The sequence below is a fragment of the Astatotilapia calliptera genome, chromosome 19, assembly GCF_900246225.1.
Source record: "Astatotilapia calliptera chromosome 19, fAstCal1.2, whole genome shotgun sequence".
Lineage (NCBI taxonomy): Eukaryota > Metazoa > Chordata > Actinopteri > Cichliformes > Cichlidae > Astatotilapia > Astatotilapia calliptera.
Genome location: NC_039320.1, coordinates 30,073,056 through 30,092,676, shown reverse-complemented (window position 1 = coordinate 30,092,676; position 19,621 = coordinate 30,073,056). Strand labels below are relative to the sequence as shown.

The 19,621-nt window shown below is 39.3% G+C and overlaps 1 protein-coding gene across 2 annotated transcripts; it reads right to left on the bottom strand.

The window, feature by feature from the left end:
- Positions 1-8,573: 8,573 nt before the first annotated feature.
- gpr135 (G protein-coupled receptor 135) lies at positions 8,574-15,652 on the bottom strand. 2 transcript variants are annotated; one of them, XM_026151960.1, is made up of 2 exons: positions 14,958-15,652; positions 8,574-10,969 (listed from the first exon to the last, which is right to left on the bottom strand). In XM_026151960.1, the coding sequence occupies exon 2, from the start codon at positions 10,957-10,959 to the stop codon at positions 9,625-9,627; it is 1,335 nt and encodes a 444-aa protein (XP_026007745.1). In that variant the 5' UTR covers positions 10,960-10,969; positions 14,958-15,652; the 3' UTR covers positions 8,574-9,624. The 2 variants fall into 2 exon arrangements, with proteins under 2 accessions (XP_026007745.1, XP_026007746.1); XM_026151961.1 differs by having other exon boundaries at positions 15,097-15,652.
- Positions 15,653-19,621: the final 3,969 nt, after the last annotated feature.

The window sequence follows — 19,621 nt, the reverse complement described above, 5'->3', positions numbered from 1 at the left end:
CAGCACACAGTGCCTAAATACAAGAAGTAAACAGCGCAACGGATAAGTTAAATCGTAATGAAACTGGTTTACAAACACAGTTTATTTCTACGTAAAACCTTGTGGTATAAATTATTTGTTTAAAAAAGGCCAAATCAATCAAGCTGTTAGTGATTCGCAGTCTTGAATGCTGCTTTTGTTTTGTTTTTGTCTGCACAAGAACCTCCACCAGGGGCGACAGACCACATGTGCCATGGTTTGTACAGTTTGTCTTCCCAGACAGCACGCACCATCATTGACCATGCCGCTATAAAGGAGTGTAGTTAGTACGACACAGAGTACATAACAGCGCGATGTTACGTTGAATTCGTTGATAAAGGTTAGGCTGGAGATAAGGAAGAGCGGGGGAGGTGTGATGGAAGCGAGGAGACAGGCGCCGGGGGTCGCCACGGATGGATCTGTGATCATTTTAGAGTGGCATACATGTCTCACAAAAATAAAATATTTGGAATGCAGGTAGCGGTGGAAAAAGATCAAATTACACCATATTTTATAAGGATGCTATGTGTTTTCATTCATATTTGTTGGAGAGGTTATGAGCAGATCAGTCTACTCTTCATTTTATCAGATGCAATTGATCACAGCTTGTGAATTTTCGTTTTACCCACTTAAGTAAGCTTTTAGATCAGGGGTGTCAAACGTACGGCCCGCGGGCCGGTGTTCCAGATCAACTGGCGTTTAGATCAACTGGCGTTGGTCGAACAGATGTGTGGCAGTCTTGCGTTTCAGTAGCTCCTACCGACAAACCAGCAAAAAAACGCCAAATGTGTCACCTGTGACACTTGTGAGGTTGTCTCAAACACACTCCGTCAGTCTTGATGCTGTTGAACAACAAAATGTTTAAAATGTGGCGAGTTTACCTGGTGATATCCTCATGCGCGACGCGATCGCGAAAACAGCAAACAATTAACACCACGCCGATGTTGTTCACGGGACAGCAAGAGTAAACGATCGGGAGACTCTTGTCGTCGTTATCGTTCCACTCGCACGGTTTATTTCACCGAATTCAGCGTTTTTGCTTCACAACTAAAGCGAGCAGTTTACTTTGTGCACTAACATGGAGTCGAGTCAACCAGCGCCACCTCTGGCCAAGTGCCACAGCCTACAGCCAGATCAACCTGTGACACACATCTGCACCACGTTTGAATTCGTTTCATGCACAACACATTTGTACCTTTCAATTGTGTCTGTCTGTGAATCATGCAAATAAACCTTTGAAATGAATGAAATGATATCATATATTCCTTATTGGCCTACATTTGTACAAAATTCCAAATTATATACACAAAGTCATAGAAATCACCACTCCAATTGGTCATCATGATTTTGATATTCTCTTTTCCCATAACAATGAAATACACCTTGGACAAATATGACACATCAATATTTCATTAGTGTTGTCACATCACATCCTGTAAGCATCATCTGCCTGTGTCCTTTCCCTGAAAATGAATATTTCCAGCCAATATAGGCAATTCATCAACCTGGCTGGAGAGTTGGTAGTTATATATAAAGTCAGTGACTCAGGTGTGTCGCTTGGTTTGTCATCTGTTTGTGAGACTGGAGGAGACGCAATCTTTTGTTTTAAATCTTAGTTAGGAAGGTTCCTGTTTTAAAACAAGCACGTATTGTGAGAAATGCAAGAAGTACATCTGCAGAAAGTACACAGTTACATTCTGTCCATCATGTGGACAAAATTGGAAATGTTGAGCATTGAAAAACTGAGAACGTTGGGCAAGTTCAAAAGAAATGTGTTTGTAAGAACGAAAAACCAAATTGTTCCTAAAATAGTTATGGAAAGTCTAACTGTTGTATGTCTGTGTTCTACATGTTTATCTGATGGGAAATAAAGTTGCTATTGTTTCATTGCAGTTTTTGAACAATTCTGAGTGGATTTACACAGTACGGGTCAAAATGACCCGCAACAAAATCAATGTCATTTTTTTGTTCTTCAACATAATACAAGGGTTCATTTCCAAAACTTGCCTATGATCTTCAATTTGTAGCAGATCCACTATCACACAGCAGCTAGAGCAGTTTCAAATGGAGGTCAGTCCACTGCTACCATAGCCTACTACTAGATTAACTTGTGACACATCTTCACCTGCTGCTATGATCACATTGAGTAGAGGCTGAGTGGCTGCACTTACCCCTGGTACATTCAAATCTACCCACAAACATGTTGAAAGATGCAATGGCAGCAATGTGGATTGTCAACACTAAAAACATCAGTAAGCAAAGACAACAGGGATCACTTTTTTCTGTTTATTTAGCACCCACAACATTTGTAGTCGCCTTCTGCACAGGGAAAGTCCACACACACTGTGTGGTACCACTTTCCACAGAAGGTGCATTCAGTCTGCAAGATTGAATGAGATTGTCAGAGTCATTGTCTGACTGTTTATTACTATTCACCTGCTGTACATTCACAGTAACTGCCATCTCCTTACACATGTTTATTAGATTAACCACACTTATACAGACTGTATATAACAACCAACTCTAAAATGTTTTTTCTCAGAGAAAAGACACAGACAGACTACGCTAACGACATGTGATGTTACAACACTAGTGAAATATTGGTGTCATTTCATTCTTTTCAAAGGTTCATTTGCATGACGCACAAACAGACACAACTGAAAGGTACAAATGTGTTGTGCAAGAAACGAAATCAAACGTGGTGCAGATGTGTGTCACAGGTTGATCTGGCTGTAGGCTGTGGCACTTGGCCAGTGGTTGACTCGAGTCCATGTTAGTGCACAAAGTAAACTGCTCGCTTTAGTTGTGAAGCAAAAACGCTGAAACCGGAGAAATAAACCGTGCGAGGGGAACGATAACGACGACAAGAGTCTCCCGATCGTTTACTCTTGCTGTCCTGTGAACAACAACGGCGTGGTGTTAATTGTTTGCTGTTTTCGCGATCGCGTCGCGCATGAGGATATCACCAGGTAAACTCGCCACATTTTTAAACATTTTGTTGTTCAACAGCATCAAGACTGACGGAGTGTGTTTGAGACAACCTCACAAGTGTCACAGGTGACACATTTGCCGTTTTTTTTGCTGGTTTGTCGGTAGGAGCTACTGAAACGCAAGACTGCCACACATCTGTTCGACCAACGCCAGTTGATCTAAACGCCAGTTGATCTGGAACACCGGATCAGGCCCGCAAATGGGTTTAATCCGGCCTGTGAGATGATTTTGTAAAGTATAAAAATGAGCAGCAATTTTTAAATAAAGAAACTGCTGTTCCAATTGTGTCCATTGGATGGTGCAATAGCAATTGTGAGCTACTTTGTTTTGCCCGCAAAATTTAAACCTGATGTGCAATATGTCTCTGTCAAAAAAGAGAAAAGTGGATCCAGAGTGTTCCAAGAAAAATGGTCATCCTCCTATTTATTCACGGAAGTGAATGGGAAAGCTGTATGTTTGGTGTGTTCCCAGCATGTTGAAGTGCTGGCAGATATGAAGCGGTTTAAAGATAAAATAACGGGACTGTTACTAGAGTTTGAGCAACGATTTCAGATTTTTGGTGAACTGGGGAAAGACTTCAAAGTTTTTTGCTCGCCGTTCACCGTGAATCCCTTTGATCTGCCCGTCCGGATCCAACTTGAAATAATAGACTTGCAGCGTGACTCGGATTTGAAGGGCAAATTTGCCGCAGCTGGCTTGAACACATTCTATCAGAATCTCTTGCCAGGTTACCCCAACTTGACAGCCCTCGCTGCAAAACTGTTGTGCATATTCAGAACCGCGTATCTTTGTGAGCAAGTTTTCTCTGTAATGAGCATAAATAAAACAAAACTGCGCTCAAGGCTCACGCACAGGCACTTGAATCACATCCTGAAGTTAGCTGCCGCTCAGGATGTGAAGCCTGATATTGATGAGCTGGTGAAAGCTAAAAGATGCCAGGTATCAGGAGTCAAATAAACGATGCAACCCCACTGAAAGTGCTGCAAGAGACACCCTGATGTAGTTCTGTGAATCACTGAGGCACTGTGTGCTTGTTCTTTGTCCTCAGAATTTTCAAATAACTTGAGATGTTTTATGATTATTAGCTATGTTGTGCCTGTACTATTTTGAACATACTGTCCGCAGGCTCTAGCTTTATTTTTTATGTTGATCGTATTAAAACAAAGAAAACAATCTGAAGTTGTTGTTTTTAAGTTATATATACAATGATTTTACCAGTCCGGCCCACTTGAGAATAGACTTTTCTCCATGTGGCCCCTGAACTAAAATGTTTTAGATAAATGGAGTGGTGCTAAAGAACAAGTCAAAACCAGTCAAAAGTTTGTACGCACCTTCTCATTTAATGGTTTTTCTGTATGTTCATTACTATTAATGTTGCAGAATTTTGCTGAAGGCATCAATGAATGAACCTCATCGAGTCACTGAGCAAATGCCAAGAGTGTGCAAAGCAGTAATCAAAGCAAAGTGTGACCAATTTGAAGAATCTAAAATATGAAACATGTTTTTTCACACTTTTTTGTTTACTTCATAGTTTTGATGCATTCACTGAGAATTTTCCAATGTAAATAGTCATTAAAATAAAGAAAGTCCATTAAATGAGAAGGTGTGTCCACACTTTTGACTGGTAGTGTATATATAATACAGCCGTATATAAGCTGTGACATATTTGTTTGTGAGAAGATAAAGAGTGATATCAAACGGAAATAAATGCACCTTGAATTTTTACTAAACTTCAGTATTTGAAACAGAGTTACATTTCGCTGCTGTAAAATTTGGATTAAATATATTTCATATGTTAAAATAAAAAATGTAATGATGGCCATATTATATTTCCATATTATATTTCCATTATAATACCAAAGTGTAACAGACTCTAGTCTCATGAACTACATTAGCTAACTGCTGTTTACTAGCTAATGTTAAATTTACTGTTGCAGCCTAATCATGTTTTTACAGTCCCATGGTCTCTCAGCCTCAGATTCATTTTATACCAATGAAACATGTCAACTAAAGTAAGACAAATTAGATAAAATGAAGATTTCCTGCTTTATTTATGTAAAACATGGTAAATGGTCTGATTCTTATACAGCGCTTTTCTACTCTCCCGGAGTACTCAAAGCGCTGTATACAACATGCCTCATTCACCCATTTACTTCTAAACATAAGTGCAAACTAAACTACATTCACACGATGAACGCATCGGAGGGCAACTTGGGGTTAGTATCTTGCCCAAGGATATTTGGCATGCAGACTGGGGAAGCCAAGGATCGAACCACCAACTTTCCGATCAGTAGCTGAGCTGCTCTACCACCTGAGCCACAGCCACCCGAAACAATGCTGTATAAAACATTATTAGCCACTAATTTCATAGTTGCTAGGGAACCATAGCAGAACCTGGCTGTACTAGTAAGAACGACATACAGCGGCTGGTGGCTGGTGTACAGGAACATTTGTGCTAAGTATAACCTGGAAGTACCTAGGTCTAAAAGGGGTATGCCCCCTAGGGTGGTTCACAATGACTGAGCTAAGATCCTATGGGACTTCCAGGTACAGATGGACAAACTGGTGATAGCTAACCAACCGACAAGAAGTGGTGGAGAGAATTTTTTGACCAGCCTGCAGGGCTAGATGGTAATTCTTTTATTTGAATTTAAATTTCAGGAAATTTAATTGTTTAGAAATATATATTTTTAAAGTTGAGTAAATGTTTAACTTAATCACCTTGTTAAATAATCAAGATTACAGTTTGTGTCCAAAATAATGATATTTGTGATATTTGCCATAAACAAAACATCCTTAAAAGTTCATAGGACCTAAGTCCTTTTCATCATGCTTATTTCATAGGTAAGGAGGTGAAAACTCTATGGTCCATTCTTCCACCTTTCCAGGCCTGATTTGACTGAGATGATTTGTTCATAAGGTATGATGTAGGATAACTTGAGATAGTAATCTTAATATAATTGAATTTATTTTAAGCTTGGCCAAGTAGTTAGTTTGTGCTGACTTAGAAATGTATATGAAAAAACATGTGAATTTAAGATATCAATTGTAACTGCCTTTTAAAGTTAACTTTAGCTATCAGGCTAGGGATAGGATGGACTAATATAAAGTTAAAGCAGTGATTGAGGAGTCAAGATGACAGTTTTTAAAGGTTTATTTCCTCCTAGTTTAATGCTCTAGTTCAGACTGACATTTAACTTCAGGGAGAGCTAAAGCCAACATAACAGACAAAACATCCCTAATAGAAAATAAAAGGAACTTACCTAATTCCAAAGAAAACAAATATACAACCTACAACAATAACCTACCTAACCAGCACATAAACAGGAGAAAACAAGGATTCACAAAGCAAAGGCAGCTCTCCCCTACAGGCAGTCTGGCCACAGTCACATAAGATATACATACAATTCCAAAGGTATGTAAGCCTGCACACGTATGGCAGTCACAATGGCCAGAAGGACCAGAAACACAGCTCCATGGACTTTATATGGGGCTCTGCTGATTTCTGATTGGCTTGATTCAGGCAACAGCTCCTAATCAAGAGGAGGTGGCGCTTAGACAAAACACCAGACATTATTTCACAAAGTAAAAACTAATATCATCCTAGGGAATGTAACAGCAACTATTGTAATGTTACACGTCTAAAATAATTATGGGTTGGTTGTTGTATTTAATAGGCTTTAGTGTAGTACCAGTACTAATGGATGGTTTAGTAAATTGATAAGGAAAAGCACAGCCACCCATTGGAGAAAGCGCCTTTCCTCATTTCATCTCATTCTTTCCGTCACTATCCATAAAGCTCATCACCATAGATTACGCTCGGTTCTCTCTTCACCATGACAGAGCAGTGTAACGTCTACGTCACTGCTTTATTACTCCTTTCCAGTCACCTTTCTCACTCACTATGTATTAACAGACCTCTCTGCATTGAATCATACTTGTTATTAATCTCTGTCTCTCTTCCACAGCACGTCTTTATCCTGTCTTCCTCTCTCACCCCAACTGGTCGCAGCAGATGGCCCCGCCCCTCCCTGACCCTGGTTCTGTCGGAGGTTTCTTCCTGTTAAAAGGGAGTTTTTCCTTCCCACTGTCGCCAAAGTGCTGCTCATAGGGGGTCATATGATTGTTGGGTTTTTCTCTGTATGTATTATTGTAGGGTCTACTTTACAATATAAAGCACCTTGAGGCGACTTTTGTTGTGATTTGGCGCTGTATAAATAAAATTGAATTGAATTGAATTATGGCTTATGTTGGAGTCAAATTGTTAAATGTTGCCATTATTGTACTTAAATTTATAAGCCTTGGTTCAAACTGTAGGATCTGTTTCTGACCACCTCCCCAGCCAGTTTGTTGGTGGGGGAGGCTCTAGTGTTTTATTATGGGACATCCTATGTGAGGGTTCTGTTTTCTTGTTTAGTAAACTTCCTGCTTTTATGACCTTTTTGGGGGCAGGAGGTCACAAAAACACACCCCCAAACACACACACACACACACACACACACACACACACACACACACACACACACACACACACACACACACACACACACACACGGTTCATTAGTGTCAATTATCAACTTTCCAAAGATTTGAATGAGCTCTTTCTCGACAGAGAATCTGGACTCTGCGGGAACTTATGCCAGGCTACTTTTTCAGGACTTTAGTCCCACTTTCAGGTGGATCTCTGACTTCCTGTTTGAGAGGAAGCAACAAAAGCAGAAAGCAGCACGTCATCATCTCTACTAAGACGATGCTGACGACCCCTCACATGAACTGTTTATCACATTGTCCTCTGGCAAGAGGCTGTTGTCCATCACTTCAGTTTCAGAAGAAGCCACTGATCTACACACACAGCGGATTAGAGCAGACATGCAAATATTGTTTTTATTTTAAGAATTTAAGATGCTTCAGTTTAGAAATTTAAAATACACAATTCCACACTTCTAGTGATTTAAAGAATGTGAGCTTTCAATATTCATTCAGATGGTTTCTGACTCTAAATTTTCTTTTGTCATTAGTCAGCTTTTTCTAATGTACTGTACATTTTAAAGGTGTCCAGCTACTTTCCAACTTCTATGTGAACTTTCAACAGTTCTGCACTTTTAGCTGAATGATTTGTATTTCAGCTCATTCAACATTTCTAACTTATCAGTTAGAAATTATTACATTTCAGCTCAAAACATTCATCTATCTATTCACACTGCATTTACTTCAGGAAATCAATTCTTTTGGTGTATATGAGAGTGGCATCACCATCATTAGAATACATGTAAGTATACTGTATTGAAATGCCGGTCTCTCACAAGGTAAGGATCATGTGTGACTGCTTTGTAACGCTGGGAACTAAAATATCTGAGTCAGGAAATAATTCAGAAATGCCACCTCATTTAAAAAAAAAAAAAAGTACACAAAGGCTACTAACAATGTAGCACATACACATTTAGTAACACCTCTTGATGCATCTCAATCATCCAGGTAAGTAAATCTCCAAAAGTTGATTCTGTTCATCTGGACGTAGCGTCCAGATGAACAGAATCAACTTTTGGAGATTTAATAAGACCCTTTTTCTTTTCTTTAGTATTTTAATTTTATGGACTTTAAAACATCAGTATTTCAGAAGCTGTACCATCATTGTACACAAATGTTTGTAGATACCACATGCTGTTTAAATTTACAAGTGTGCATTATTCAGAAGTTCACATATTTTACCTTCGGAAAGTACTTTTGAGGTCAGTGTTACACCGGCTATAGCCGGTGAAGAGCTGACAGGCCACGCAACAGGAGGCTAATGCCTACTACCTATACTCAACTATCAATTTTATTATAACACTAAATTCATCACAAGAGAGGCTTAGAGGAGAAATCAGTCGTAGAATTATTTACTGAATATGTTGTGTTCACAATCTAGCAGGCTCACATTGTGGTTTATGAGCCATTGTTACTGCATGGCAGTAGTATGCCGCGTGTTAACGGGCGCATTAACAGGCTTCCCCAGAGTAGCAGTTTGATAGCCAGCTCTGTAATGAATATCTTTTTGAAGCATTTGTGGAAAAATGCCACAATGCTACTTCCTGGTCTGACTGACCTATCAGTGGCTCCAACTAAAGTCATGTTGGAGCCACTGATAGGTAGGGATATTAGGAGAGTGGCATCTAATTATGTTGCTTTAATATGCTAAACAAACAATAGACAATGTTAATTTGCTGGTGAGGACAGGGGAAATGACGTGAACAGTACATATGCTGTGTGGCACATTTAAGATTAAGGACAGATATAAAGATGTTCAAACTCAGACATGAGCTATTTTGCACCCTTTAGCATTCTGTGTCACAGAACAAGAACATACTCATTTCAGTCAGTTTAAATGAGTATGTTTGAGAGGACCTAATGGTATCATCCAAGATGATACTTGCACAGTGTAAATATGATCATTTTAGTATGAACAACTCAAATTATTCTTTGTGTTGTTCATACCTGGAGCACAATGTTAATCATAAACATAAGAGTTTTGGTCTCAGGAGTCATACACAGTATCAAGTCTTTAAAACAAATCTTGATTCATAGCAATAACACTTATGATGAAACCAACTCTTAGATAATGCAAACTCTACAATCTCAAAGGCTCGTGTCAGGTCTCTTTGTCTTTTGAGCGCCAACTGAGTTTGGCAGTGATGCAGTATTTTGCTGAGTGTCCTTACAGAAGTACACAGCAGGGTTTTTACAAGCCCACATTGACACTTCTCCTCCCCCTCCTGTTTTTCCAGGACTCGAAGTCAACAGCTGGCTGTTAAGCCCTGCGCGACTCAGGTAGCGATCTTTTATCCTCTCTGCATTGTTAAACCGGGCCTCGTGGTTCTGAGTTTGGCTGGAGAGGTATGCAGCAATATTTCTGGTCCGATAGCCCTCCTCTCTACTGCGTCCCAGTAACATGGCTATATTTGGGTTCCTCAGAGCATAGATCAGAGGGTTAATGGCTCCATTTGCCCAAGCTAGCCAAATGGCCACTGTGTCCATTGCAGGATTAAATGTGTAGTCCCCTATAGCAGTAACTAGCCCCATTAGACAATATGGCCCCCGGCAAAAAATAACGAAAACAATCATTATCAGAACTGTGGTGGCTGTTCGCATTTCACTGTAAAATCGAAGTAAGTATGCATATGTGGTCACAGGCCTGACTCGTATTTCTGAGAGCCGAACAGTCTTACAAATGTTGTAATGGCAAAAACACATCAGGCAAAAAGGCAATAAATAACATACAATGATCAGACAGATGCTATAAGCTGTTCCCATGAGTGAGGTGCCAGAGTGGAACACATACATGCAGTGGTAAAAACCTTGCTTGTGGATTTCTTTAGGTGTTCGGATTACCAGATACCAAGGCAGAGAGAAAATGACAGCAGTTATCCACACTGCAATCAATAACTGGGCTGCTTTCTGTCTGCCTATTTTAGCCTGTGGTTGTCTGACAATGGAATAGTACCTATCAAAGGATATCAAAGTCATTGTCAGGGTGGCGATAATACCAAAGCAGGTGTTCAAACACCCATTGGCAACACAGAAACGATCCCCAAACATCCAGACTCCATCCTTACTGAAAAGCATAACAAAAGAGAATGGCAGACACAAGACAGCCGTGAGGAAGTCCGATAGCGACAGCGACATGATAAAAGCATTAGTCACTGTTCGAAGTTGCCTGTGCTTGATGATAACGACGACAACTGCTGAGTTACCAAGACAGGAGAGAAGGAATACAGACAGCAGTATCAGTGCCTGAGCTGCCACTATGATTCCATGGAGAACAGAGTTACTCTCAGCAGCACTCAGCACAGACGGGTTTAGTTCCTGATGGGTATGACCAAATTCACTTCCTCTTTGGTCTTTATGGTCTGACAGGTTTCCTGTGGTTTGCACTATGGTCTCTGTAGCGGTAGCCATGAGGTTGGTCACCATGGAAATAACCCTAAAGAACAAGATGGAGAAATTATTGTTCAAAAAACTGTGGACACAAAGTTTTCACTGCTGCAACCAGGTTTCTGTAAGGCAGAGTAAATCGATGTGTTGATCAATTATTAATCATTTACTAACAGACTTGGAGGAGAGACCTAACATGTAATAATCCACATTTCACTGTTTTACTCTTTGGTTCAGATGTGGATACTGGATTTTTATGTTTAAGTTGTTTTTGCTGGTTTTTAGTTTGTTTTTTGTCTGTTTGGGAGCTGACACAGTCTCAATGGAGATGGGGTTTTGGGGGGTAGCAGGAGGAGAGAAGCTGCATAGAGGCGTGTAAGGCTGAGTCCCAATCCAGCGACCGCACGCATTTTGAGACCTATTACGTCACAGCGTCGTGACGACGGCTCTCCCAATCCGAAGTGTACTCCAAATGCGCCGTCGATTTCCCCAAATTTGAAGTGTGTTCCGGTGTACACTTCGTGGTCCCATATATCCCACAATTCATAGCGCGCGGCGGCGGGTGTGGATAATTTTGCTGAAAAATACGGCAGACAGCTGAAGCGGAGCGGCTGAAGAGTAAACTTTTAAAAGTAAGTACTGAATATTATGTCACTTATTTATGTGCGAATGTTTAATAATGTAGAACATTAAAACATTCCTGTTGGCCACATGTCGGCAAAGTTATGTGACTTTAGCGATGTTTGTACTAACTTGGGTTTAATATATATTCTGAGCTAAGTTGATCTATAGTGTTACATCATATTCTATAAGGATGTTATGTGTTTGTAGACTTTCTGCCCAGTTTGACCCATTTAGCAGACGTCAGCCTGTTTAAGGCTCTGATATCTATTCTGTGTGACTTACAGCAGTTATGACATGGTCTGATTTTCTCACCCAATAAAGGAATATTTCATATATCAGTCGACTCTTCATTCTATCAGACACAGTTATCACAGCTCGTACATTTTCTTTTTACACATATGTCAGATTGTTATTATTGTCAGATTATTATGATTTATTACTGCTGTAATAAATGAATATAATATTGGCCATATTATATGTAAGTGAGATTTGAGAAAAGTCAGATGACTTTAGTCTCATGAACAACATCAGCTAATTGTTATTTACTAACTAATCTTGAAATGACTGTTCAGCACAGAAATGAAGCCCAACAATCATGTTTTACAGTCCCGTGGTCTCAGCCTCAGACACTCAACTAATCACAGTGATGTCATAAAAAAAATGAATGAACAAAAAAACATTTTTCTCCTTCATTTCTGTCACACAAAGCTGTATGAAACGTTTCTTGCAGTTAGTATCAAGGTTGCTAGGCAACCTGAGCAGCCTGACGAAGGCCAGACCGTCCCATTTCACAAGCCTTGCACTTCCACACTTCTCATACTACAGCGTGCGGTCGCTGGATTGGGACACAGCCTAAGACTGAAACTCTGTTTCCTGGACTCTGGATAGTCATATTTTTTTTATTCTTTTTTTGGGGGGGAGGGTCATAAATTTGGCCAGATTTCTAGAAATGAGAGCTGCTCCATCCAAAGTGGGATGGATGCCATCTCTCCTAACAAGACCAGGTTTCCTCCAGAAAGTTTCCCAATTATCTGTGAAGCCCACATGGTTTTTTGGAGACCACTCAGACAGCCAGCAATTTAAGGAGAACATGCGGCTAAACATGTCACTCCTGGTCTGATTGGGGAGGGGACCAGAGAAAACGACATTACTATTACAGAGCCTGTTGAAATAAACTGAATCTTTAGAGCAATTGATGAACACCTGTAGCAGAAATTGCCAAAGAAGAAATTGGAATTAGGTGTTAAGTATAAAATCTGCAAACAAGTGGGACCAGATGGTTTTCAAACTGAGTTGTATAATTAATTTTTTTTTTGTTAAAGCATTATATAAAGACTTTACACTAGTCCTGGTCAAACAAAAAACTGAGAAATGGAAGGCATGGTATATAACATTAATAAAAAACCAAAAAAAGCTTTTCTGTCTTTAGGTGCAAAGAAGGCTTTGAAAGGTTTCACATGGCCTTACATTAGATCAACAAATTATTTTGTTAAATATAAAGAAATGTGAATAAAACTAATTAGCAACACTATAGTTTAATTTGATAAAAAAAAATTCATGTTTAACAAGCGTTATTGTATTTTTGTTTCATCCCCTGGGTGAGCTGTTGTAAAAGGCCTGAATGTGTCACTACACCACTAATAGCAGTCAGTTCTAAGAATTCATATCAGTTCTGTCGATGCCGTTGGTTATCGGTGCTATTCCTTGTGTAAATGGAGTGCATCAGTAACTTTCTGCTCTCGATTCACTCAGTTGGCTGCTGCATTTTGGTGACAGTCTCATGAAAATTTGCACGGGTGTTTATTTCTATGAAGGCATAAAAGATGGAAAAGGCACACTATCCTGCAGGCCCGTCCTCAAAGGCAACTCTGTTAATGAAGGAAGGAAAAAAAAAGCCACATCCCTTGCTTCAGACACAGTTTTAGATTAGAGTCTCTATGTTGGTTTAATGATTGCTAAAGTAGCTGCTGGTAACTCATTTAATCGTGGTCTTTATTCTCACTGTCTCCAAGACCATCAACACGGGAAAGGAAACCACATGGACCACGCCACTGTTACACTGGCTGCTTAATAGTGGTATGGTCCATTTTGTTGGACATTTTTTGATTGTAAATAGCTCTGTGAGCACTCCATGCCTGCTGCCTTTCTGTCTTTACGTAAAAGCCATTTCAATAACGCTCCACAGTGACCTGCATGAAATAAAGCCCAGCTTTAAGGACTATGACCTCATTGAGTGGTTCTTAGATTGACTCCAGGAAAGCATCATCAGTACATATTCTTGCCGTTATAGCCTTCCTGTTATATGAATCTGTTTTAGCTGTTACACAACACAGAACAACTTCTTTACAAAAAATATGCACGATGCAAAAAAGAGCAATAAGGACACAATGTTTGGGATTGTGAACACACAAATAAACCTTTTTTGAAACCACAAGTTATGAAATTCATGAATTTAGTACAATTTAAAACCACACAGGTGATGTTCAAAACAAGAAATACTATGTTTCCAAGTAATATTCAGAATTTATTTAAGAATAGAGAGGGAAGGTACGGCGTGAGCAGAAAATGCAATTTAAAGCAGCCATGTGCAGCCAACGCTCTTAAAAACGTGCATATCAGTTTGTGGAGTGACTTTGTCGAACAGCCCAGACAAAGAAATTAAAGAAAGTAAAAATATTGCACAATTTAAGATAAATATAAGCAATACATATTTTATGTGTATAAAAATGAAAGATTAGGTATTCACGTTATGAGCTGTGCTATTGTATAGAATGAGAATATCATTATATTGAAAGTATTTGTCTGTAGGTTCAAAGATGTATCTGTACACATGGATGCACATCTATGCATTTGTATATGTATATTTGTATATAGTAACCATTTTAATTAAGAAATTGTCGACAAGCTTATCTGGATAAGCCTCCTGCTCCGTTTTGTTTTAGTTTTGTAGATCATTTTGTTTGAGATGTTTTGCATTTCCTTTCTTTGTTTATAAAGTTTATACAGTAAGAAAGAACTTTCTACAGAATCAAACTGGGATTCACTGTTTGATCAAAACTGTAAGATGCTAGTTCAAAGTGGAGCCACCTGTTGCCTGTTTTTATTTAATGCATTAATAAATACACATAATACACATTTCAAATTGAAATGCATATCTGTCGATGAGTTTGTGCTTCCCTCTGTCATTTTTTTGCTTCTTTTTTTTCATATTGGTAACTTTTTTTAAAGTATACCCCCGTAGCTACAGTGATTTGGAAAAGACATAACTTCTAAGGTAGTGTTGGAATATTAAAAGAAAATCTGTTTACTATACTACAAAGCTAGTTAGCAGTTGTACCCTTGTGCTATTAGAAACAAAATCTTTAATTAAACATCATTAAACTGAATATCAGCTAAATACGTTTAGTCCTCACCTGTTATGTTTTCCTCCTATCTGTTAAATAGGCGGACTGGTTCACAGCCTTGTACGTTTGAGGTGCAGCCATGTCAACAGTCTAAAGCTCGCTATTTGCTTGTGAAGTCTTTATTTGTTCAGTATTTTCCTCCTTTTACCTCAGTCGTTTTCTTACACTGTCCACACAAACAAGCGATGCCTTTGTGTTAGTCATTTCGCTCCAAACGCCAGTTATACGGATGTGTCCTGAGCTGTTTTCAGCAGAGTCCATCGAGCCTTTTCCTTGCTCTGATCCTTACAGCACACAGCAGGCTCCATATCCAGGAAAACCATCACACGTCCGTCCAAAAGCACCTACGAGCAGTCCTAGGCATGTGCTAGATCATGATGTTGAGATGTGGGCCTCTCCAAGCCTTTGTATGGAGAACAAATTCGGTCTATCTTCTTCTTCTATCACCGTTGTGTTCAGCGTCGCTATGAAAAAATTAACTCAAAAAATAAAATAAAATAAATCGTCGGAGGAAGACCACCGTAGCCATGTTGTTGGTTGATTTAAGGACGGTGTTAATAAACTGAGACCGAAGGCGCAATAAACGGACTGTAAACGAACAAAGCTTCAAGCGAGAGCAGGACGGCTCCAGCATCCATCGCGTCTCTCAGCTTCTCTACTATGACCCATCTCTCGCTCACTCACTCGAAGAAGCCACGCCTTGTTTGAACGTGCTCAAAACTTGGACCGACGTCTCATAAAGTTGCTATGGCAACCTGTGTGCAATTTTGCACCATCTGAGCCCATACTTAATGGAATAATTATCAGAGGCGAAATACACGCTAATATTCCCTCACACACACACACACACACACACACACACACACACACACACACACACACACACACACACACACACACACACACAGTAGATCTTGATAAAAGGGAAGAACGGGTGTTCGGCAAGGAGAGGATAGCAGGGGACTGAGCGCCTTGAATTAAAAACAAGAACATGAAACAATTTCTTAACCTTGATCATATGAGCTTCAGTAATGCAGTATAGCACTTTTCTTTTCACTTTGGTAATTCTGTATTTTATTTGTGGGCAAGTGTCCAAAAACTTGGACTGTCAGCAGACTTTTGCGGGGTCATCCGAAATAAGCAGATAGCACAACAAAGCTGTTTCCCTCCCAAAGCTATATAAGATTATACAATGCTGAAATCATGCATTTAATTTTTGGCTTTTATAAACAAGGAATCACTGCTACACTGGCCACTTCATTAGTAGCAGGCTAGACCCCTTTTTCCTTCCGAAATGACTTTTTTAAATTTATAGTATAAATTCAACAAGGTGCTGGAAGAATTCCTCTGATTTTTTCACAATATTGACATGATGTAGCAGGATGGTTTAAGCCTGCTCTCAATGAGTAACATGCCCGTTTTGAATATGCTGACCTAGTGCCAGCAGGGGCGCTGTGTATATAAGGAGGCTCTGTCACCTCCCTCTCTATGCTCACTGACGGTCAAATTTCCGGCCCGTTCTCAATCGCTGAGCGAACATGTTGCAAATTTCCTGGCATCTGTTGTCGCTCGCTGCTTGGTCGGCTGCATGTGAACAGGTGCATTGACATGGTATGTATGTTGTTGCCATTGCACAGAATTTGTGGATGTTTTATCTGCTTAATCTAACTTGGTTGTCCACTTAGAGGCCTTTTGCTGTGGCATCACCTGTTGCTGCTGGGTCGGGAAGGGCTCCTTTCTAGGGGTGCAACGATACACAAAATGCACGGTTCGGTTCGATACTTTGGTGTCACGGTTTGATATTTTTTCGATACAAAAAAAATGTTCATGCTTTTTTAATTTGTCATTTATTAAAATTATAAATATATATTTTAACTCAAACGTACAGTTTTTAAATGTAATGTTGCTGAAACAAAAAAGTTATAAAAACAATAACTCTATCTGATCGAGAAATCACTCATCTTTGGAAAAGAGAGTTTATTACAGAGAAATGTCTCTTTCCAAAATAAAACCTACACTATACGCTTCTTCTGGGCTATATTCTCAGCAGCATATTAGACATATCAGGTCCCCGTAGTGATGAATGAAGCTTTCTGAAACATTGAAGCTTGTATTGAAAAACGGTTCATTACTCCAAGCTTTTCAACACAGCCCTCTCTGGTGACATCTGGTGGCCAAAAATATGAAGGGCAGCTTGAATCCACAAAATAAAACCAACTGCTGAGTAATGATTGCCCACTCTACAGAGTGGAATGCTGTCTAATATTGGGCCACCGTTGTGTTGCTTTAAACGTGTATTTTTTGGGGTGACAAAAATGTTGTTAATTTCTTTAATAAATAATTTTGACCAGTAAACTCTCCTTGTTTAAACATGCACCATGGTGTGGTCTTTCTTTGCTTGTGACGTCTTGATGTTGGTAAATACAATAATTGAAAAATACCACGTTACATATAATATACATATAATAATGTACAACACACATTATGCTTCTGCTGTGAGGTCCCGCCTCCATGTACTTATGCAGTTAATCGGTAGACGGGTATTTTTTTTTATAAATAATATTACATTAGGGAAATTTTCCTATACATATTTTTAACCTGGGGGTAGAATTGATTGTGAACTTGCAAATTAAAAACATGATGCATTTAAGGTAACCCTCTTCCATTTGTATTTAAGAAGAACATTTGTTCCACTGTGCGATGGCCGAACCTGTTCCTTTTATATTTAGATAATTTCTCCTGCCTTAAGGAAAATCCTTTCACATGGAACAGAAGAGGCTGGAGTGCAGAGAAACTGGTAGAGATGCAGTTATACAGTCTACCTGGGTCCCACAAACTCTCAGCTAAAGAGAATAAATAAATTAAACTGCTGCACATTTTGCAGACTAACAGTTTAAGATTATTTCAAACAAAATGTATCTTTTTATAACATTAAATGTAAAGAGTCAAATAGAAGTCTTTCTAAAGATATTTAATAATATTTATATTATGAAAAGCAGATTTTTGACATTTTACGTTTTTCCCGTTGTCAGATAAAATAAACACGCACAAAACAAAAGCAAACAACAAGAACGCAAAGCTGGAAAACCCACCCGATTGACCAAAATCAACTCAAAATACTCCCACACAACAGAACCTCCTCTATTCCTCGCTGGCTCCAAATCGCTCAGTTAAAATATCAGTGGTTTGCTATCTGTCACCATCAAAACACTCCACAAATCCCGCGAATCATTCGCTTCTATTGAATCAGATACCGAAGCAGTTAGGTTCTAAATGAAGCTTCGGACGTCACTGATCACGTGACTCTGGCTAAACGAATCAAGCTTCGACACAGTGCTTCTGAAGCAGTGTGTTGATTTTTTTGACACACGCACCGGAGCGTCAGCTTCAAGCGGGCCATCACTAGGTCCCCATAAGGAGAATCATGTGCTAACGCAGACCTTCCCAAAGTGTGGGGCCCCGCAGAGCCATGGCAGAGGGGGGCGCGGGATGACAAGGGGGGGGGGGGAAACAAAACGCTTGTACACTGCTAACACAGGGCGCCTACAGAAACACAAAGCAGGAGATGAAGCATAGCTGAATATGTTTCTAAACCAACTTCATTCTAAGCCAAAGACTAGAAAATATGGTGAAGCAAATCTTCCCTTTGGCTTCACCTGCACAAGTGCCGAGGTAGGTCTCCCCTGCAGAATTGGTTTTCCCTTCGTCGGGAGCAGCGCTGGGCTGTTTAAATCACGGACAAACAGGATCCCACACTGAAAAAAATCATCAGTGGGATAAACATAAAAAAAAATATGTACATCGGTTGCACGAAATTAAGTTATGTTTGGTTAACCTTAGTTTTTTATGTTATACCTGCACACATTTTTCTGGTAACATGAACATGGCTTTATGTTGTTGTTATGTTTTTCATTCTGGTCAAATATTTATAGAAACCACTTGTTTATCAGACATGAACTTTTTGTGTTAATTGTATTTGACTACTATATGTTAAATTGACAAGATTATTTTATGGTAAGCTTATTTTATTTTATAACAAATTTCTAATATATAATATATAATCTAATATATAATTGAGTGTTCAATAAGTAAAACTAAATTAAGGCTGATCTTACTGTATGTACTGCACACTTTCTCTTCAATCAAAGAAATAAGCAAAACATTTTTGAACAATGACCTGTATTTTTGAAAATACTACACAGTTGTAACAATGGACTTTCAATTCAGGCTTCCAAAATATACATGAGTCATATTTGTACAATGCATCTCTTGAAAAACATTCCACAACATTCCTCAAAGTTATCTGCTGGAACCTGAATTCAACATTGTGGGGCCCTATGACATTGCGCTTATGTAAAAAATAGTTTTTTTAAATGTAAGAGCCATGAGGTAATATGGCAACAGGGGTGTAATTATTAAAATGACACAAAGAAGAGACTTAAAATAACATTATAACCCACAGGCACAAAACCAAGAGACCTAAACTGATTAGTATTGGCTTGCTTCTATCACTAAAATGGTAAATGGCCTGTATTTATATAGCGCTTTACATATCCAGTCATCCACCCATTCACACACACACACACACTGGTGATGGCAGCTACATTGTAGCCACAGCCACCCTGGGGCGCACTGACAGAGGTGAGGCTGCCGGACACTGGCGCCACCGGGCC